The sequence below is a fragment of the Kogia breviceps genome, chromosome 2 (assembly GCF_026419965.1).
Source record: "Kogia breviceps isolate mKogBre1 chromosome 2, mKogBre1 haplotype 1, whole genome shotgun sequence".
NCBI classification, from domain to species: Eukaryota; Metazoa; Chordata; class Mammalia; order Artiodactyla; family Physeteridae; genus Kogia; species Kogia breviceps.
In genome coordinates, this window is record NC_081311.1 from 180,775,995 (window position 1) to 180,789,998 (window position 14,004).

Genomic DNA, 14,004 nt, shown 5'->3' on the forward strand with positions numbered 1-14,004 from the left:
AAGTTTTCATCTTTTGTCCATCTGAATCATAGCTTTCCTTGTTTTCCCTTTATTTTTCTTTTGGAAATCAGATTCTACAAGAGAAAGTTAAAAAGTGTTGGACAGTTGTGGATGCAAGAACTCAAAAAAAAGAAGATATACAAAAAGAAACAGTTTATTGCTTGAATGACGATGATGAAACTGAAGTTCCAAAAGAGGATACTATTCAAGGTATTATGCCAGTGAGAGTTTCACTTTTGCCTTGAAGATTTTCTTCAGGATGATAGGGGGCAGGCTAGGTTTTGTATTATTATTTGTCTAGAGACACAACTATATGAGGGGATCTTGAGACACTGGATCCTTTAGGTCATCTGTTGGGTCTCAGGCAGGATGGTTCCGAGGCAGGAGTATACTCGGGCATTCATTCTCTCTGGGTTTTAAATGTCTCAAGTGACAGGGCTTAATACTTGGCTTTGTTTTAAAGTTTGAAACTCACTAGCTAGGAAAATGCTTATATTAACATGGCTGAAGCAAATTTTTTGTTTACCTTTGACTTCCATAGTGACCATTTTTCTGAATGCCGATTTCAGGTCTTATATCCTGCCAGTTTAGCTCCCTTAAGGTAGTTTAGGGGATAAGAAAAATTATTTGTGTTTGTTATATTGCTTTATGTTCACTAGGATCTTTAGAGTTGTACTTCATACATTTGTATTCATTGGCTCTGTGTAGTGTATTTAGATGGCGTCTCTATCCAGAGGGCTTAGAAGCTAACTGAGGGTGTCTGAATGTTCAAGAGCTAAAATGATAAGATACCAAATGATGGTTAAGATAGAAACCAGAGTCTTTATATAAATTTATCACCAGACTATGTGCTACTCAGTGTAATTTTAATTTGCAAGCCGTAAAAAAAATTCCTTTCATCCGTGACACTGCGTTGCAGTATTTGTATATTTGTATGTTTTGCAAGGGTCTTGGAGGGTGGGAGAGTGATTAAAGGTGGTGGTGGTTATGACCCCTTTCTTTCTTCTGATGGATTAGAATGTAATGACCCTCAATCTCTACTAATTCTTTAATTCAACTCAATAGTATAGTGTGGTTAAGAACAGAAATTTTGGAGTCAGACCTTGGTTAGAATCATGGCTCCAGTACTTGCTCGTCATTTAATCCTCGTATAGTGACTGGCTCATAGTAGGAAGAATAGCATGATTAAGGGCATAAGACCAGGAAAGTAGAGGGCCTTCTCAGTGATACCTAGTAGTTGGGTAAGGTGTATTGGGCATATGCAGATTCGTACTCAAGGTAGTATCTAAAAGACAATCTGCATTTTCTCTTTTAATCTTCACAACAACCAGTGAAGTAGGCATTCTTGTTTCCATTTTACAGATAAGAGAATTGAGGTTCAAAGACATTCGTTAACATGTGCAAAATCTCGTAGCTAACAAGTAGCAGAATTTGAACCCAGGGCTGCAGGAGTCTGTTTCTGCATGCTATTCTGAATTAGGAAGGGCTTTGAATGATACACTGAAGAGTTTATGCTTAATTTTGAAAGCAACATGGAGCTGTTTATAATTTTGAGGAGCAGAGTGTCATGGGGGCTGTGTTTTAGAAAGATTAATAGGACATCTGGGTACAGGATGGATTGGAAGGAGAAGGGACTAGAGATGAGGGTACCAATTCTTTCGGTTGCAAGCAAAGAAAGCAGCTCTGGTTGTCTTCGACAGAAAGCAAACATTGGTGCAGCAAGGGAGAGGGAAGAGTTAAACATTGTTTCAGTTCGAAGAGCATAGATGTGCAGCTTTTCTCTCTTACCTTTTTGCAGTTACCCACATACTTCCTTTGCCTGTCTTACACTTTCTGTCCCCTAATATGTAGAGTTCTCTTTTTTAGATAGAGGGACTAGTTTATTGTGAGCAAAGGACTATGGTCGTATTTGTAGTCTATTCTCTACTCTTTGCCATGTACAAAAGTTACAGTTATTGATTTGCCCTTTAAAAGATGAGCCAGAAAACATAAGACAGTTTTAATTAGAATTTTCAGGTTACTCTTAAATGATTCAAGTAAGATGTCTGAAAAAACATTGGATTTAGATACCACTCTTAATTATGTGCCATACATTTCCCTCTTAATTTCTTGTTGAAATTTTTGTTTATGTTACCAGCTTTTATTAAAAGACATATATGAAAATAGAAATGTGTTTCTTTTTAATTAAATACATGGCATGTGCAGAGTGAGGGAACTAATAAACACTGGATCACAGAATCTGCCCCCAAACACACAAGTTTCTTTGTTTCTTGGAGTAAAGATGCATATGCTTTTCCTTTTCATCTACGCAAGATCATAATCCTTGGATTTTGATCATCTTTCTCCCCATTAAACATATAAGACTATATAGTGAAAGGGTATGACCTTCCATAGAGCAGAGAGGCCCTGGAACAGGGCTGGAGTTTTTTTAAGAAGCCAAGAGCCTATATCTGTAATAACCTAAGTAATTAAAAAGAAAAAAAAATAGACAATCCAATCCCAGAAGTAAAATAAATTTAAATGCAGAAAAATACCCAGCTTGTCAATTGAATGTTTCTAAATAGAAAAATTTTGGCTTCTTCCATTAGGCATTTGTGTATCTCCAGCATCCATTTTTGAGAACATTTTGTTCTGAAAATCCTATGGGCACATTTCTCTGGGTCTCCAGGTTTCTAAATAAATGTGTTCTTGTTATTATGTTTACAAGTCATGATTGTACTTTAGTCAACCATGGTTTATCTTTGGAGGATAACTAGTACATTGCATTTGCTACGTTCTTTCTTCTAGGATGGATAATCATTAAGGTAACTAGATTGCAGACTATGGTACTTAAAAAATGTAATTAGATTTTTTTTTTTTTGTAATTAGATTTTAATTGTCTCTGTGTCGTATATGTTTGTGGATCTGCCGCTTCTTTTTCTGCAGTGATCACAAGGGGCAGAAATTTGATTCTGGCAAACAGTATATGGAGGCTTGATCTGGAGTGTGCATGTATTGTTAATGTATGTATAGGGCCAATTTCAGCTTGTAGAAAATGAAGCCCCATATGCTTAACAGATGCTCTTCTCTTGTTCTTTAGGGTTCCGCTATGGGAGTGATATCATTCCTTTCTCTAAAGTGGATGAGGAACAAATGAAGTATAAATTGGAGGGGAAGTGCTTCTCTGTTTTGGGATTTTGTAGATCTTCTCAGGTAAAGCATGTATTTGTCTACTAATTGTAAACAACACAGATGAGCTTTTCTCTCATTATTTGAGATGGTGTGCTTTGGATTGGGCCTGTTATTTGTATGTTTTTTTCACTTTTCGTTTTTCTAAAATGTAGTCTGGCGTGCTGCTATCCTTGATTTTTGAAGGTTAAAAAGCAGGAGGTAGAGAAGTTGGCATAAATCAGAATAGATTCAGTGAAAAGTCACTTCTTGTCTTTGGTGTCAGTCATAGCTCATAGTAGCCTTAAAGAAACAGCATCCAGTTTTTTGCTATTGTATTGCCTTGTCGTTTACAGGAGTCAAGGTCTAGTTGGGTTTTGAATGACCATAGATCTCTTAGAATATCATTGATTTATGCCAGTCACCCTTCTTCTCAATGCCTAACAAAGAGGTCTGGGATGCAAAACTTGTTCATTAGTCATATGTTTTTTAGATGGCAACGCAGAGATGCAAAAGAGACACAGTGGAAAATGCGGTAACTTATTGAAGGCTGTGGATACCATATACTATCCAAGAAAGGGTCATAAACGATTCCCAGCAGTCTTAGATGCAATGTTCTTGAGGTAGGCAACCGAACAGAATGAATAAGTAGAAAGTGCATCTTTTTAGGCTCTATAGGGATGAAGAGATTTTTGTTGGTTCTAGAAGAACTCAAGTGAGAGTTAAAATAAAAAATAAATATACCAGATTTAAATTCCTTCATGTTGCCCCAGCATGTAGTCCCTGTATAATTCAGTGAGGTGGGGAGGATGTTTTCCATCATATGCTCAAACTGTTAGATACAGTTTTAAGACTCATAAACCAAAAATTAAGAGTATTTACTTGAAGTCAATACAGTTAATGGTGAGAATAAGTACCTTTTGGAAGTTGAGTGTCTCTAACAGTTCTCTAACAAATTACACTAAATGTGCTTTTCTTTAAAATTATTCACTTTGGGAGGTATATAAACCTAAAATTTATGGTTCTTAATGTTGGTGCTTATGAGTCTTTTCAGTGAAATAGAACCTCCATTCAGACCTATTTGTAGAAACTGGCTTATTGGGAACTGGGTCTGCCTAATTCCAGATAGGCAGAAAAGATCTATCCAAAACTCCTGTAATTGTAATTTAGGACTCAAAAAACTGAAATCATCTGTGTCATGGTAGGTGTGGGGACCTATTTAGTTAGATGGCAAAGCAAGAAAAAGTGAGCTGAAAAAGTACGTTTTTTTTTTTTTTTTTTTTTTTTTTTTGGGGGTACGCGGGCCTCTCACTGCCATGGCCTCTCCTGTTGTGGAGCACAGGCTCCGGACGCGCAGGCCCAGCAGCCATGGCTCACGGGCCCAGCTGCTCCGCGGCATGTGGGATCTTCCCGGACCGGGGCACGAACCCGCGTCCCCTGCATTGGCAGGCGGACTCTCAACCACTGCGCCACCAGGGAAACCCACGTTTTCCATTTAAAAAGATTTGTATTGACTTAAAATTAACTTTTAAGTCATGAAGTGTTTTCTAAACCAACTTTCTGTTGTTTTTAAGCTCTAAATTATTTTTATCTTAAGTGCAATATCAGACAGGTACAATAAAGATAGTCATAATAGCTATCATTTATTGAGTGATTGTAATATTATAATCAATATACTAACCACTTTATATAAATTCCCATTTAATTCTTACTACAGTCCTCTCAGGTAGGTGCCATGATATGTATTTTATACATTAGGAAATTGAGGTTCAGCACTGTTAGGTAATTGGCCCAAGGTCCCCAGCTAGAAGGTGGTAGAGATGGGTTTTGAACCAGGTCTCTCTGACTCCAAAGCTATGCCATTAATCAGCTATAATCTGCCCACCAGATAGACAAGCTCATTTTTGAATAGTCTAGGTTTTATATACCTGCTTTTGTGTATTATGTTAACAAATGCACACACGTCATCTTAAGAACAAGGTTTTTCCATATCAACTAAGGTAAAGTATAGGTATGTACCTTTTAATAAACTAGTAATTAGCTTTAAATTAATAAGATCACATAGTTTTCCAGGTTCCCTTAATCTGAGGGACACTCATATTTCTGGATTGAATTAGTGTGAAACTTTTCATAATATAAAATAGGGTTTTTTTGGTTTGGAATTTTTTTTTTGAATTGTGAATTACTCTTCTCTTTTAAACTTTCAGGAGTCCTTTCAATTTGCCTTCTTCCATGTTGTCAGTGTTCTGGGTATCTAATTATAGGATGGATAAGAATTTAGCCAGAATTTCCCCAAATGTCTGGCTGTCCTTTGAGAAGTCATTTAGGTGCCTTAGGAAAAGGTATCATAAACTGTTCTTGAATCAGTCAAGAACTGTTACAGATTCTAATAGGAGGGCAAATAAATCTATATGGATGGGGCTTCCCTGGTGGCGCAGTGTTTGAGAGTCCGCCTTCCAATGCAGGGGATATGGGTTCGTGCTCCTGTCCGGGAAGATCCCACATGCCGCGGAGCGGCTGGGCCCGTGAGCCATGGCTGCTGAGCCTGCGTGTCCAGAGCCTGCGCTCTGCAACGGGAGAGGCCACGACAGTGAGAGGCCTGCGTACTGCAAAAAAAGAAAGAAAAAAAAAATCTATATGGATGTAGCAAACTGAAAATATAAGATTATTCCCATATTTTTTCAAATAATGGTTTTCACATGGGGAATGGAAGTGAAGATGGAGGTATTTGGCTTATATGGGCCTCACCCCCACCCCTTTGGGACTCAGTTTTCCTAAGCTGCTGTTACTGTGAAAGTGCTCACAATTTCTCAGCTTAGAGGTGGGAGGGCAGAAAAAATATTTGAGAAGCATTGTCCCTCTTACGGCACATTCTTATAAACATGCTCCAGTCTCAAGATGACATAGATCAAAGAGAAGTTGATCTTGGTTGATAGACGCAGATGGTTATAATATTAGGAACTCTTAGTATTCATCTTCTAGTCTTTGACTCCTCTGATACTGTGCTAGGTAAGTAATTTAAAGGACACGTGGTACTCTAGTCTCTTTGCAGTTCATCAATGCCTTGTCATTGCTCTTAGGATGAAATCCAAACCACTTAACTTTGCTTATAAGCAACTTCATGATCTGATCTTTGCTAATCTCACTCATCTAACTTTTCAGGTTTCCCGCTTGCACTGTGGCACTGCGCTACTCCAAAAGCAGTTCCCCAAATGTACTATGTGTTTATGTCACTCCAGACTTAATCATACTATTATCTCTGCTGAGGATACTTATGCCCAGACTTTCATCTTAGTTCCTACCCATCCCTCAAGTCTTGACTTAGGTGTCACCATTTGCAGAAGCCTTCCCTGACACCTCATGACTCAGATAGCTGCCTTTCTTATGTGCTCTTGTAGCACTGAACTGTAATACTGTACTCTTGTGGACTGGTAGCACTGTCTGGTAATACTCCACTGCAGTTAATTTCATATTTATTTACGCTCCTCAAGACAAGGCTACTTCCTATTCATTATTGTGCTTATAGTGCCCAGAACAATGTTTAACATAAACGAGGCACTCATATATTTGTTGTGTTTAAGTGATTTGAACCTCAAATAGTAAGTTGTTTCTAGTACCTGTGAATGTTTTTCAGTAAGAGCATTTTGAATGTAATTTCCTAGTAATGTGTGGCTTTATGGTTTTTTGTGTTACTTATTTTGGATCGAAACCAGTTCTTTTCCTCACTTCCTCTTGTAGGTCCACATGAAATATTTTATGGGAAATCAAGTTCTAAAGGTCTTTGCAGCAAAAGATGATGAGGTGAGTTGACAATAGGTCTTTGTGGTAGTGCCATAGAATTGAACTGTCATTTTAAGTGAGTTGTTTGGGGCTTTTATAGTTTAAAATGGCATTAATTCTTGCAACAGCAGTGGGAAAATTCACTGACCTTTAACTCTGAAAATGGAGAAATGATAAATGAATTTGTCATAGCATGAGCACAAGGCCTGAGGACATAGTTCTGCAATTGGAGATCAGGTGAGTATTAAAAACAAAAACATTTGAACAAATACGTTTAAGTATGGGGATCTCATGGTCACAAGTTCAGGAAGGTTGGGGTCAGGTTAACATTTTCATTTTCATAAACAGAACATTTAGTGCTGGCTTAAGCATCCTGAAGATGAGCTTCACTGACTCACGGGACTACTTCCATCATTGAGAAATTTGTCTTATCCCCCTCACCTCTTTCTTTTCATTATTTTCCTATATCCCCAAGAGATTCTGTTTTCAGGCTGGTTTCCGCCTGGCTAACAACCCGTGACTCTTGCATCCTACACTCACACCTGCCCTCTCTGTAAATATTTTCTATGTAGTCTTCAAGTAAGAACTTGTTATTTCCTTGGAGATTTTGATGTTAACTGGAAGATTACCGTCCAGTGTCTGTTTAAGACTACTTAGGTCTCCATATTCCAGAAGTTAACTTGCATTTGGAACTGGTAAACTGGATGTAGATGGCTTGTCTGGGGTGGGGGGAAGGGTGGTGGTATAAATGATCTAGTCCTCTTTTTCTCCTCACTTCTGAAGGGTAGCTGGCTGCTGATTTAGTGAATGGATATGCCATTATTCTATTAGAACAGTAAAATTAGGAGAAGAAAATGCTTGGCTTCCACTCAGTGTTAAATGGATTCATTAAAGCACAGTAGGTGTACGTGAATCCTCAAATTTGAGAGTCCTAGTTCTTGGATTTCTCCTGAATCAAATCCTAATGGGAATCAGACAGTTCTAGTATCTATTGTCAACACAACTTAACTGCATTTTTAACTTCTGCTGAGGTTTTAACTCCAACTTACTGTCCCTTTACCCAAAGAAAATTCTGATCACTTCACATGATTGCTGGGTATGCAGTAAGGAAAATCATATCACAAAGCTGTGTTGACACATACGATTCTCTAGACTTGCTAGCTCAGGTTAGGGCAGCATTGTGACTTGCATAATTCAAATCCAGCCTCATACAGACCCTATAGATCACAGGGTCACTGAGTCACTAAAGAAAAAAAAAATTCATCTACTGATGGCAAAGGGCTACTCTTTGGTGTCAGTTCTTGATGTCATAGTCAAAGAATAACAGTAACTAATTGGGGCTATGAGATAAGCAGGGGAGTAAAGAAGCTATGTCGTATGAGGACTGAGTAAAAGATTGCATGGAGAAGACTTGTTGCATAGGTAGGCAGGGGAGTAGGAGGGATGAGAGACAATAGCCTTCTTCAGATACTTAGAGGATTATCATGTGGAATAGAAACTAAACTATGCTTCCTACCAGAGGGTAAATTGGAGCCAACAAGTGGTCATTTTGTTCAAGATGAAGAATTATTTTATAAACAAGGATTACTGTCTCCAAATGGATTGGTTCCTTGTGAGATGGTCAGATCCCCATTCCTGTAAGTTTCTAAGGAGAGTCTCTACCAATCAGATGTTAGGAAGGGAATTCCTTCGTGATGTGGGTTGTTAAACTAGATGAATACTTTTATTTTTCAGCTCAAATATTCTATGATTCTATGAATATATTCCTTTTTAAAAATGTTTTCTCTGGTCATTAGCATATAATTTTTTTTGTATGGAGAATCTACATTTTTATGTGCTGGTTTTCGCTATGTGGAGGAGAATGGGAGAAGAGAAAGGGAAGGAAATGGAGCTTTAGTTGAGTTTCCCACAGGTGTAATATGGTGTTCTAGCTGCCATTCCGGACCCCATCCTTCCTTCTTTAAGTTAAGTATCCCAGTTGGTCCTATCAAAGACACCCAAATAAAAACTTGCAAACAAATTGGAAGTAATCTCTTCTTCAGACTCCCATTGTGCTTATCTGGCCTCTCTTATGGGACTTGTTAGAATATACACATTCTGTACTTGGTACACATCTTGTTTCTGCTAGTAAAGAAGCTCAGTGAGGTCAGGGACTCAAACTTTGTTTTCTTACATTGCCTAAGATAGTGCTTAGCCAAGAGTAGGCACTAAGTAAATATTCCTTGAATTGAACTGAAAAGGTAATCAATCTGTCATGAAATCTGTAGAGGATTCTGATGACTAGGTATTGATGTCATAGGTTTTTTTAGTGGGGGAGATGGGAATACACATAGCTAACTTTGATAAGGGTTAGCTGTAACACTGAGAAAAGTACTAAGTTTGGGGGGAGTTATGGAGAGGGAGAGAGCTGAGTAAAGCAAATCTGAAATGGAGAGCTTGTCAATTTACTGGGCCTTGAAAATGGGTTAGAAGCTTGAGAGCCAGAGATTTGGAGAGAGCATTCTAGTGAGGAGGAAACTGTGCAAGCAAAAAGCTACCAAGGTGGGAGAGTACAAGACTTGCCCGTGAATAATGATCAGCTCTACCGAGGCAGGGATAGAGGAACCCTTGGAGGTTTTTATGGAAGAGAGTGACGTGATCAGCTCTAGGAACAGGGGAGGCAGTGATGGAACAGAACAGACAGAATTTGAAAGACGGCCTAGAGGTAGACTTGGTGGAGTGTGGTGAGCACTTGAAGGTGAGGGACTGTAGGGAGGCATTATCAACTGTAGGGCTTCTCATTTGGTCAACTGGAAGGTGGTGGTAGTGGAAGCGGGGAGCACAGGAGGAGAAGAGGGGAAAGACAGTAAGCTTAGTTTTGGTCATGGATAGTTTAAGATACCTAAAGTGAAACTGTACGAGTTACCTACCAACTAGTAGACGATATAAGCCTGGATCTCGGGAGAGTTTTTTTTTTTTTTTTAATCTTTCTTTTTCAAAATTTATTTATTTGTTTATTTTTGGCTGCATTGGTCTTTGTTGCTGCACACGGGCTTTCTCTAGTTGCAGCGAGTGGGGGCTGCTCTTTGTTGTGGTGTGCGGGCTTCTAATTGCGGTGGTTTCTCTTGTTGCAGAGCATGGGCTCTAGGCATACAGGCTTCAGTAGTTGTGACTCAGAGGCTCTAGAGCGCAGGCTCAGTAGTTGTGGCGCACTGGCTTAGCTGCTCCGTGGCATGTGGGATCTTCCTGGATCAGGGCTCAAACCCGTGTCTCCTGCACTGGCAGGTGGATTCTTAACCACTGTGCCACCAGGGAAGTCCCTTGGGAGAGTTTTAAAGCTGAATATACAGACTTTTGATTCATCAACTCATGGGACTGGATAAAATAGTCGCCAAAGTAGAGTTTTAGAGTGAGAGGAGGAGAGAAAGGCCAAGAGCAGAATTTCAAGATTAGTTGGAAAAAGAGAAGAGCCGGGGGAGGAGTGGTGTACAAAAGTAGAATAATTGGGGCCGAGTGTTGTTTCTGAAGCCAAAGAAGGAGAAAGTGTAGAAAAAGAGGGATGGTCAGATGCTACTGATAGGTCAAGCAAATAGAATGCGGACTAAGAGTTAGGCAATTTGGAGATCTTGGGGGACTTCAGAGGATAATTTCAGTAAGGAAGTGGGTCGTAGCTTGATTAGATTGAAGAATAATTGTGTTCTAAGCAGTGAAACAGCAAGATTATTATTTCATGAAATGTAAAGATGAAGGGAAAGAAAGTTATAGATACTAAGTTGTGGAGAGAGGGGCAAGGAGAGATTTTGTTTAGAGTGAGGGTTTGAATGCAGAGGAGAAGGAAAATTGAAGGAATAAGAGAAAATAATGAAGAAGAAAAGTTCCAGAAGAGGTACAGTAAATGTGATTAAATGCAGATGTGTACAGTGTAACCTTAAAGTGGTTAGAGGGGCACTTAAAATCTAAAACAGGGGGCTTCCCTGGTGGCGCAGTGGTTGAGAGTCCGCCTGCCGATGCAGGGGATACAGGTTCGTGCCCCGGTCCGGGAGGATCCCACATGCCGCAGAGCGGCTGGGCCCGTGAGCCATGGCCGCTGAGCCTGCGCGTGCGGAGCCTGGGCTCCGCAACGGTAGAGCCCACAACAGTGAGAGGCCCACGTACGGGGGGAAAAAAAAAATCTAAAACAGGAAGAAAGTGAATAACAATCTTGTAAGTGTTGTGCTGTGAAAATCCTCACGTGTTTGGTATGTGTTAACGCATGCATCTTTCTTACTAGGCGGCAGCAGTTGCCCTTTCTTCCCTGATTCATGCTTTGGATGAATTAGACATGGTGGCCATAGTTCGATATGCTTATGGCAGAAGAACTAATCCTCAAGTTGGCGTGGCTTTTCCTTATATCAGGGACGCCTATGAGGTAAACCTGCAAGTCTTTTATTTATATTGATTTTTTTCCCTTCAGTTCCTTTATTCTAAACAGTGCTTCTCAACTGTTGACGTGCATGAGAATTACTTGGGGGATCTTGTTAAAATGCAGTTTATGATTCTTTAGGTCTGGGATGGGGTCCTGAGATTCTGCATTTCTCACCAACTCCCACGTAATGCTGTTGCTGCTGGTTTGTGAACCACACTTTCATATGCAGTGAAAGAACATAAATTATAAGAGGATGCAAAGAGCTTCTTATTAAATCAAATCAGTATACATTAACCGTGAGCTTCTGTTTGCCCAGTCCAGGGACCTTCTCTCCATTCTCATCCTTGACTTCTCAGAACCTAAAGGGAGTACAGATTACCTCCCTTTCTACAACAGCCTTTAGTGTGGATAAAGGTTGAGGGTGTGATTTTCTTGTGATCCTGGTGAAGTTCCATTTTTCTAGGGCTCTCCTGTTTAAAATACAGGTCTAGATCCCTCGCCATTTCCTGTCTCTCAGAGAACTCACTGTAGCAGAAATGGAACGAGAAGGCAGATATCTTGACTTCCATGTCAGCTTGCCAGTCACCTTGACTCTCTCATTTGTTGTGTTGGTCATGCATTTTGTAGGTATTCTTTGACAGTCTTTCTCTTAAGCATTTCTTTTATGTTTAATATTCTTTGTACTGTTTGCAGTTGTGTACAGCTAATCACAGAAATCGGAACACTTTATTCTCCACGTCCCAGACTTAAGCCGTCTGATTTTTGAAATCCTTTTGTTGTGCCACTTTCACAGTGTTTGAGATCAGCTTTAAATTTTTTCCATTAATTCGGTTGTTTCTGTTTTTACCTCCACTCTTTCTCATTAGTGTTTAATGTACGTACAGCTGCCTTTCATGGAAGACTTGCGGCAGTACATGTTTTCGTCCTTGAAAAATAATAGGAAATGCACTCCCACAGGTGAGTTTATTTCCATTTTGCTCACTGATTGGCTCTAAACACAGACTGTTTTGGGGAAATCACCTGTCTTTAGTCATGGTTTGGGGCTAGGATTTCACAGCGTGGAGTTACAGTTGACCCTTGAACAATGAAGAGGTTAGGGGCACCACTCCCCCCAGTCGAAAGTCCACATGTAGCTTTACAGTTGGCCCTCGGTATCCATGGTTCTGTATCTGCAGATTCAACCAATCTCAGATTGTGTAGTAATGTACATATATACTTATAATCCACATATAAGTGGATCTGAGCAGTTCAAACCCACGTTGTTCAAGGGTCAACTGTAGTTGGATTCCACTCACACTCATATACGGTAATGATGAAGGTGATTTTTTTCCAGTAGCAGGGATAGGCTTGCTCCAAACGTTGTCTGGTTTCCCCCTTCTGACTTAGAGCTTGTATCTGGGGAGCAGCTTGCTGGAAATGGATGTGCGTTCTTTAATTGTGAGCAGAAGGTTTGCCCTCTACTGAAGTGAACTAACATGTGCTATCAAACCTGTGACTAGTGTCCTGTGTAAAATATGATGTAACTTTAACCAAAAAGTGACAGTGCTGTAGATGCCCTTTTCTCTTTGCCCTTTCTTCATAGTTTACATTATCAGTCCAAGTCCTGTTCCAGGAGTTACTGGGAGCTTAATGAGAAGAGGTCTTTGTTAGGCATCTGGCTGCAAATGTCAGGGTGCTACCCAGAGTGATTCTCACACACACAGATCCTGTCTTCCAGAAATCTCACCATTTAAAACAGTTATCGTAAGATATAGCAGTGGGCTGAATGTAGAGAACATACCAAAAAGAACACAGAATGACGAGTAGATGTTTTAGTTGACAAGTTTAAATCTGCATCAGTGTGGGATTAGGGAATTATGAGGTGAGTCTCAGAACTGGGTGCCCTCTGTACATTGGGAGCAGTGTGCAGGGCAAAAGCTAAGAATCAAATGGGCCCCTATGGCTTGTGTCTTTACCTTCTAGAAATGAGTCTCTGCATCACGTGGAGCCAGGCATAGACTTGAATGTGTAAAGGGTGCCAGCGTGTTACAGTATTCTGTCTCTTCCTCTTGGTAATTCCAAACTTTAAATGAGAAGAACATTTAAAAAAGAAAACTTAGTTGAGAGATTACCTTATAGATATAAATCACTTAGGATCGAAAACATTAAATATTTTTCGATCTGTTGCTTTATATTGTGTGAGTTCTGTGACGTTTTTGTTTGCATTTGCTCCATTGGAAAAACGGATCATTAAAATTGTTTGGCATATTTCCCAAGTCAGCATTTATGTAGGGGTGTGTAATGCCAGCACAGTCTGGCCTGATAGTAGCCTGTCGTAGCAGATGGAAATCACCAAATATTCACCCACACAGGTACCACCTCCCTCCTATTACCAGGTGGACCCTGCAGTAGTCAGCTTGAGATGGTGCCTGAAACCTCCCTTGGAGACTCTAAAAATGGGATAGAAATGTCTCATGATAAATATCTGTATGCTCGTTCATTTTGTAGTAGCTGTCCAAAAGGGATGTTTGAAAAGATGAAGAATAGAAGCATAATGAACTTTTAGGAACTGCTTACTCTTTTCTGCCTTTTGCCTAGTGACTGTGAATGATCCCAAAATAGCACTTCAGTTTTATTTGTTTGTTTGTTTGTTTTTGTTTTTGTTTTGCGGTACGCGGACCTCTCACCGTTGTGGCCTCTCCCGTTGTGGAGCA

At 39.8% G+C, this 14,004-nt stretch overlaps 1 protein-coding gene across 2 annotated transcripts in view; it reads left to right on the plus strand.

Annotated features, from left to right (window-relative positions):
- Window positions 1-14,004, plus strand: part of XRCC5 (X-ray repair cross complementing 5) — a 100,641-nt gene that overhangs the window by 17,677 nt on the left and 68,960 nt on the right. For both annotated transcript variants that reach the window (XM_059052792.2, XM_067026830.1), the window contains exons 8-12: window positions 72-210; window positions 3,080-3,192; window positions 6,886-6,948; window positions 11,177-11,314; window positions 12,178-12,268. In XM_059052792.2, coding sequence (XP_058908775.1) covers window positions 72-210; window positions 3,080-3,192; window positions 6,886-6,948; window positions 11,177-11,314; window positions 12,178-12,268 — 544 coding nt within the window. The remainder of the gene's footprint in view (window positions 1-71; window positions 211-3,079; window positions 3,193-6,885; window positions 6,949-11,176; window positions 11,315-12,177; window positions 12,269-14,004) is intronic.